The sequence below is a fragment of the Gekko japonicus genome, unplaced genomic scaffold (genome assembly GCF_001447785.1).
Source record: "Gekko japonicus isolate JY-2015 unplaced genomic scaffold, Gekko_japonicus_V1.1 scaffold3950, whole genome shotgun sequence".
NCBI classification, from domain to species: Eukaryota; Metazoa; Chordata; class Lepidosauria; order Squamata; family Gekkonidae; genus Gekko; species Gekko japonicus.
This window is the reverse complement of record NW_015176091.1, coordinates 46,785-54,964: the sequence shown is the minus strand read 5'-3', so window position 1 is coordinate 54,964 and position 8,180 is coordinate 46,785. Positions and strand designations below refer to the sequence as shown.

The following is an 8,180-nucleotide window of genomic DNA, read 5'->3' as shown; positions in this document are numbered from 1 at the left end:
CTCCTCCTTCTTCTTCTCCTTCTTCTCCTTCTTCTCCTCCTTCTCCTCCTTCTTCTCCTCCTCCTCCTCCTTCTTCTCCTCCTCCTCCTCCTCCTCCTCCTCCTCCTTCTTCTTCTCCTTCTTCTTCTTCTTCTTCTTCTCCTTCTCCTTCTTCTTCTTCTTCTTCTCCTTCTTCTTCCTGAGCTAGGAGGGAACACTGCCCTCCAGTTCTAGTATTTTGGAAGGGGGAGGAAAAAAGATCCCTCTGTCCACTCTCCCTCTGCCCTGTGCCTAATTTTATAAGACGCTCTCGTGTCCCCCCCCCTTAGTTGTTTCTTTTCTAGACTGAAAAGTCCCAAACCCTTCAGCCTTTTCTCCTAGGGAAGGTGCCCCAACCCCCTAAGTATCTTGATTGCCCTCATCTGTACTTTGTCCATCTCCAGACACGTACCGGGCATGTCTTTTTTCACCTCCGCCGCGATTTCTGGTTTAGTTTGGGATTAGAAGACTGGCGACTCGACATGACCAAGGGAGGTCCGCGGGGAACCTGATGTCCTAGGCCAGTGATGGCGAACCTTTTAGAGTCCACGTGCCCAAACTGCGACCCAGTGCGAACACGGCCATTTAATCTGCATACTGAGGTTTTACTTTAGAAAAAACAACTCATCCATTAACTTAAGATGATCCAAACTAAGTAAGGAAAGCAATCCCAAACGCTTTATTGACTTAAAATTATTTGGCAGAGCATTCGACACTTTAATGATGGTCTGGGCCTAGCTGGGGTGATGGCACACGTGCCCACGGAGAGGGCTCTGAGTGCCACCTCTGGCACCCGTGCCATAGGTTCGCCACCACTGTCCTAGGCTTCCGCCCCCCCTTTCCCGTCAGCTGCCAAACATTCACAGGCCCCGATTCTCTCGCCCTTTGCTGTAGCTCTGTTACCTACACGTGGACCTCATCCGGCACCTGGCACCCAAAGAAGGGAAGAAGCAGTTTGTGGAGTTCTGCCACACCTTCTTGGATAAAGCAGGGGTGAGTTAGACCTGGAGGATCCCTCCTGGAAACCTTCCGCCACCTCCGAACGGCTGTCCTCTTTTCTCCCGCGCTCCGCCCTCTCCTTTTCTCTTGGGAACCTCGCACAACGGGCTTGGCTTTTACCACCCTCGGGCTTCGTTCCGTTCAGGCCATCTTTAGACGCTCGTTTTCAGCAGGTGCTTAAACTGCTCTACATGGGTAGCGTCAGGGCTCTTTTTGTAGAAAAAGCCCAGCAGGAACTCATTAGCATAATAGGCCATACCCAACAGCAGGAACTCATTAGCATATTAGGCCACACTCCCATGTTACCAGGTGTGGTCATCCAGCCACACCCATCTATTGCTTCTCATTCTCTTTACCTTGTTTGTTGTCAAAACCCAGGGCTTTTTGCATGTTAGGCAACATACCCCTAATTGTAGCCAATCCTAATGAGTTTCTGCTGTTGAGTGTGGCCTATTATGCTAATGAGTTCCTGCTGGGCGTGGCCAACTTAGAAGCCAGCCGGAACTCCGTTCCTGTGCGTTCCTGCCCCAAAATAGCCCTGGACTAGCGGTAGAGATGTAAAAATTCCAGAAATTCTGAAGCTTGGAAACACCCCCCCCCGGTTTCCCCCCATTTTCCCCCAGAAAAAAATGGAATTTTTCGGAAAAATTGAAAAAAATGCTACATTAGCTCTTTTTTTTTTCTTTTCCAGATTGAAGGTCATACTTGGCATGAAATTATCACAACTAGCATTTTAAAAATATAGTGCATCCAAACAATTATTGTGGGTGGGTAAGGGGGAAGTAAAGAACCAGATTAGTAGTAACTAAATTATTATTTACTCAAAGGTTATAAAGATAAACTAATGTAGCTAAATGATTCAGTTTTCTGGAATCAGATAAATGAAAACTCTTTACCTTTTAAAATTAAGTATGTACTTTCAGGTCCTTTTTGTTGCTCTGTATTTTCTTCCAGTGCTTTGAGGCCTAGTGAAGCCTCAGTGCCAGTATACCCACCCACATGCAAAAACAAAACTGAAACCTTTTTCTTTTCTTGTGACAATAGCACCTCCTAAAGGAAGACATGCATCTTGTTCTTGCATTGGAGAGTTCAGTTTGTAACCTAGGATTTGCTTGTCCTCAGTGCACAGAAATTAGATCAATCTGATACCACACATATTTTTTAGAAATGATTTGGAAAATATTTGAACGCCTTGTCTTAAAATATTCTGTTCATCATGTTAAAATAAAACGTTCCATAATCAATTTCTTTTCTTTTTTCAATTTTCGGAAAAAAACAAAAAAAACTTCAGGGAAAACACGAAAAAAAACTTTTCCCCCCGAATTTTTCTTGGTTTTTTTTGGGCCTTCACATCTCTAGGTAGTGGTCCAGTTTAGATGGACCCTGTGGGTGAATTTGGCCAGCGTCATGCCATGTTACGGTAAACACATTGTGCTCATGCAGGTCAGCCATAATGGCTGACATGCCAACGATTAAAATTAAATCAGAAGAGTTTTCGGCTAAACGTGAGGAAGAACTTCCTGACAGTTAGAGCGGTTTCTCGGGGGAACAGGCTTTCTCGCGAGGTGGTGGGAGGTCTTCAAACAGAGGCTAGACGGCCATCGGACAGCAATGCGGATTCTGTGAACTCAGGCAGATCCTGAGAGGGAGGGCCGGAAGGGTTGCCTCAGTGCTCAGTTCTCGTGGCCCTTCCTTACAGGCCCAGGGAAATGCCGATCGCCACTTTGGGGGTCAGGAAGCAATTTTTCTCCAGGCCAGTTTGGCCAGGGATCACTGGTGTCACTGGGGGTGTGGGGCGGGAGGGATTTGTGAATTTCCTGCATTGTGCAAGGGGTTGGACTAGATGACCCTGGAGGTCCCTTCCAACTCTATAATTCTATGATTCTATGCCCCTTGGATGGCTGAAGGCAGTCGATCCACTTGTAACCTCCCGCATCCCCCCTCCTTTCCTCTCTGTCCCATGGGTGCCCTTTTCTGTTTATTGATGGGGATAAATATCTTGTTGGTCTAAGAGAGCCAGCTCGGGCCGGTTGGCAGCGATCAGCAAAGTCCTTCCGAAAGTTTGCAAGCTGGACTCCTGCCTCTGTTTCTCAGGGGTAGACAGCTGCTGAATAGAGAGGTTCCATGGAGCTAACAGCTGTTTCTAAATCCTTTGTCCTGACACAGTACCAATCAATTTGATTTATTTGGTCAGCGACCAGCACAAATTGCAAAATTGCAAGTTACAGACAAAAAGAAAAAGAAAAAAAGAAAACTCAAAACGAAACAGAGTCAGCCATAATGACCGATATGCAGACACAAAATCAGATGGTAAAATTAGCTCAAATTCAAATTCGTTACGTAGGATTTCCTGGCGAATTTTACAGGCCGCCGCATAGATTTCGCGCAACAGACTGTAGTCTGAGGGTTGTCCTGGGAGAGCTTCCACGGTGCACGCTTGGGTGGTTCCAACAACCTCTTTTAATCTTTCTCTCCCTCTCTGTAGTTGCTGCGGGTCCCCGTCCCAACGTCTGTGCAGTTTGAACTGGGTAAGAGCTAAAGTAAATAATGCAATCATTTGGGGGGGGGGGGTCGGACACGAAGGCTGGCCCAGAAGCAACCTTTGTGTTCTCTGTGCTAATGAATTTTGCAACTGGAATAAGTTGTGCAAATGAATTCTTGTTCATATAGCTTGCCTAATTTCTCTCCTGGCCTTTACGGAGACATGTAGGCGCTTTGTAAGAAAGCTCGTGGGAGGCTGAAGTCACCACAGGGCCGTCCAACCTTCTGGAATTCCACACAAAACGCAGAAACAGGCCTCATCCTGAGAATCTCTGCATTCGTTTTATTTATTTTTGAAAAGAAAATTTCTGGGCCTTAACGGCTACATGTTTTCTGGTGATCATCCAGAGCCAAGTGGTTAGTGGAAATTGTGTATTTTTTTTAAATACATTTATTTATCATTTTCCCAATTTATATACAACCATTTTTACTTACACATTGAGTCTTATTATATTTACATAGGTTTCTACAAACATACTTCAATCCATATATCCCCTTGTCTCTTGGATCCAAATATAAATTTTTCCCCATCTCTTTTTAAATACACCTCCATCTTTCCCTTGAAGACTTATCGTTAATTTGTCCATTTCCGCTAACTCCATCAATTTAAATATAATTTCATCTCTTGTTGGCAAAATCTCACTTTTCCAGTATTTAGCCATCAATATTCTCGCAGTAGTTACTATAAATGTTAACAAATATTTGTCATTTTGAGTATACTCTTCCGGTACCATGTTTAATAGTGCTATTTCCGGGGTTAAAGCCATTTTTAGCTTCATAATGTCCTGGATAAGGTTTTCCAGGACATTATCCAGAAACTGTGTATTTTGAGTACATTGGTACATCATTGCTCTGGGCCGCGGATCAGTGCCTCTTACCTCGAGCAGAACTCATTCTGTAATCCAGGGAATCGCAGGGAAATTTGGTCAGTGAGCCAAATCACTCGCTCACAACTTTAATGCCAGCAGCTCACAAAGTAGAATTTCTGCTCACAAGACTCCACAGCTTAGAGGGAGCATTGGTTGCAGGATCCAGGGTTTTTTTTTGGTACAGAATTTCGATCGATCGCCTAGGGCGAGCTGAAGGGGTCAAGTGGAGCACAAAAGGTTTGGGATTTGTTGTGGGGCAGGGCTGGTGTGCCCTTTTCCCACTTTGCTCTGTATGATTTTTGTTGCGCTTTCCTGTCAGAAACGGTCTCCCAAAACTGCTTAAATTAAAATTCAGTACGCAAATGCCGGCGGCTGGTGTGAAGTAGAACATCAGACACCGGCCGTTCACTGTAGGGGGCTTTGCTCACAGCCAGGGCTGCGACGTTTCCATCTAGGGGGAGGCCCTCCCAGCCAAATTGCAAGAGGGGCTGGCGACTTCATGAATGGGGGAGTTGCGTTTCCGCGCAGCGTTTCCACACAGCTCAACCATCCAGCCCCCAGCCGAAGACGTTGACTCTCTCGTCTGCAGGTGACCCCTTAACAGAGCAAGCCTGGACAGACTGACTCCAGTCTAAAGGTAAAGGTTCCCTTGCTCGAAAGCCAGTCGAATCCGACTCTAGGGTTGCGGTGCTCATCTCCGTCTCCAAGCCGAAGAGCCAGCGCTGTCCGAAGACGTTTCCGTGGCCGTGTGGCCGGCATGACTAAACACCAAGGCGCACGGAACGCTGTGACCTTCCCACTGAAGCGGTACCTATTTATCTACTTGCAATTTCTTGCTTTCGAACTGCTAGGTTGGCAGGAGCTGGAACTAGAGACGGGAGCTCACTCCGTCATGCGGCACACTCGGGTCTCGAACTGCTGAACTACCGACCTTCCACAGCCTGCAGTTCAGCGTCTTAACCACTTGAGCCACCGCAGCTCCAGTCTACATCCACTGAAATCTGTGGTCTTAGTCTTGAGTAACTCCACAGATACTGTGGATTACCAAAAAGTCAAATCAGTGGATTCTAGATCCTATCAGGCTTGAACTCTCTCTAGAAGCTAAAATGACTAAACGGAAGGTATCGTGCTTTGGTCACATTATGAGAAGAAAAGACCTAGAGTATTGTGTTCAGTTTTGGCCTCCACAATTTAAGAAGGACATAGACAAGCTGGTACGTGTCCAGAGAAGGGCAACGAGGATGGTCAGGGGTCTGGCGACCAAGTCCTTTGAGGAAAGGTTGAAGGAGCTGGGTGTGTTTAGCCTGGAGAGGAGACGACTGAGAGGGGATACGATCACCATCTTCAAGGACTTGAACGGCTGTCCTAGAGAGGACGGTGCGGAGTTGTTTTCTGTTGCTCCAGAAGGGTCAGACCAGAACCAACGGGTTGAAATTAAATCAGAAGAGTTTTCGGCTAAACATTAGGAAGGACTTCCTGACAGTTAGGGCGGTTCCTTTGTGGAGCAGGCTTCCTCGGGCGGTGGCGGGCTCTCCTCCTTTGGAGGTTTTCAAACAGAGGCTCGATGGCCATCGGACAGCAGTGCCGATTCTGTGAACTGAGGCAGATCCTGAGAGGGAGGGCTGGAAGGGTTGCCTCAGTGCTCAGTTCTTGGGGCCCTTTCTTACACGCCCAGGGAAATGCTGATCGCCACTTTGGGGTCAGGAAGTAATTTTTCTCCAGGCCAGTTTGGCTGGAGGTCCTGGAGGTTTGTTTGCCATCTTCTGGGCATGGATCAGGGGTCACTGGGTGTGTGTGTGGGGGGAGGTATTTGTGAACTCCCTGCATTGCGCAGGGGGTTGGACTAGATGACCCTGGAGGTCCCTTCCAACTCTATGATTCTAAAAGACTCATTGAAAAAGACAATAATACTAGGAGAATTTGAAGGCAGCAGGAAAAGCGGAAGACCCCACATGGGGTGGATCGATCCCACCAAGGAAGCCACGGCTGTCCTTTTGCAAGACCGGAGCAAGGCTGATAACTATAAGATGTTTTGGAGGTCATTAATTCCTAAGAGCTGCGGTGGCTCAAGTGGTTAAGACGCTGAACTGCAGGCTGTGGAAGGTCGGTAGTTCAGCAGTTCCAGACCCGAGTTAATAAGAACATAAGAGACGCCAATGTTGGATCAGGCCAAAGGCCCATCCAGTCCAACACTCTGTGTCACACAGTGGCCAGAAATACCAGTGCCATCAGGAGGTCCAGCAGAGTTGCCACATGACGGAGTGAGCTCCCGTCTCTAGTTCCAGCTCCTGCCAACCTAGTAGTTCGAAAGCAAGACATTGCAAGTAGATAAATAGGGACCGGTGGGAAGGAAACAGCGTTCCGTGCGCCTTGGTGTCTAGTCACTGTAGAGACCAAGATTGTCAGGGTGTGAGCTTTCAAGAGTCAAAGCTCCTAACCGTTCTCCCTGCAGTCGCTGATCCTCCAGCGTCTGGGGCTGGGCCCGCCTTCTCCCTGGTTTCCCTGGGCCGGTCTTCCCCTGGAGGGAGAAGGGGCAGCCGTCAGGGAAAAGCATTTCCAGGCTGGGCTCCGTCGGCACTCAGACTTGGCAGCGTGTCCTATTAGTCGCAGCAGGACGGCTGAGTCAACACGCTCAGGGCTGGGAATCAATTGGCCAGAGGCACCCAGGGGACAGTGGGTGTATCTAGCTATTGAAGTTTCTGCCGCTGCGAATGGGGAGTGCGAATATTCTCTGGTCTTAGCCTGCTCCCTTTCTGGGGCTTCCCAGACCCAAACTGCGGCCACCGCCCCGCCCCAGTTCCCCGTCTAGGCCAGTAGCTCCCCTCCTGGCTTTCCCCGACAGCTGCAGGGGGCCACGCCCAGCTGGTGAAACTGTGCGAAGGCTGGAAGTTTGAAGGGCTTGGGAGATCTGGGGAGGGGGTGGGGTGGGGTGGGGGAGACTGCTCCTCTTTCCTGCTGTTCTGGCCAATAGATTAGCTCATCTGCCGCCACCCGGCCGGCCTCTGCGGTGCCATGGGGAGGGGGGAGCATCTTTGCATTCTGACAGTGCCATCTTGTGGCCGAGATGGGCAACGGCGGCCGACTACTCTGCCGCTGCCCCCCCCTCCGGACGAGAACTTTGTGGGTTTTTTCCTTTGTAGGTGGTGAAACCGGGTCACGCATCCTGCCGCTGTTTCCTGTGAAAGAGAGAGGGACCTGTCTTTAGATATGTAGTTTTGGGGTGGGTGGGGGAGAAGCTGATGCGAGTCCACCGATTCGGAAAAGGGAGTGTACTTCAAAAAACAAAACAAAAGAAAAACTTGGGTTCGTTGCTGATGTCGCCTAAATTCCGTGGCTGGGCAAACGGAGTTGCATGTTGCAAACTGGATGGTTTTTCTGAAATGAGGGGGAGAGCTCTGAAATCCACCCCCCCGTCTTGCTCTATAATCACGGCCACCTCCTCAAGATTTTATATGGCACATTTTGCCTCTTGGCCTTTATTTATTCACTTCATTGGTACCCCACCTTCCCCTTCCAGTAGTGGTTAAATGCGTGGACTCTAATCTGGGAGAACTGGGTTTGATTCCCCACTCCTCCACTTGCACCTGCTGATGTGACCTTGGGTCAGTCACAAGCTCTGGCACAGCTGTCCTTGAAAAAGAGCAGTTTGTGTCAGAGCTATCTCAGCTCCACCTACCTCCCAGGATGTCTGTTGTGGGGAGGGGAAGAGAAAGGAGTTTGTAAGCCGCTCTGAGACTCCAAGTGAAGGGCGGG

At 48.7% G+C, this 8,180-nt stretch overlaps 1 protein-coding gene across 1 annotated transcript in view; it reads left to right on the top strand.

Annotated features, from left to right (window-relative positions):
* LOC107123495 (rho guanine nucleotide exchange factor 1-like) overlaps window positions 1-8,180 on the top strand; it is a 65,587-nt gene that overhangs the window by 18,990 nt on the left and 38,417 nt on the right. Inside the window, exons 5-6 of the mRNA XM_015426747.1 lie at window positions 913-1,011; window positions 3,503-3,545. Of these exons, the coding sequence (XP_015282233.1) occupies window positions 913-1,011; window positions 3,503-3,545 (142 nt within the window). The remainder of the gene's footprint in view (window positions 1-912; window positions 1,012-3,502; window positions 3,546-8,180) is intronic.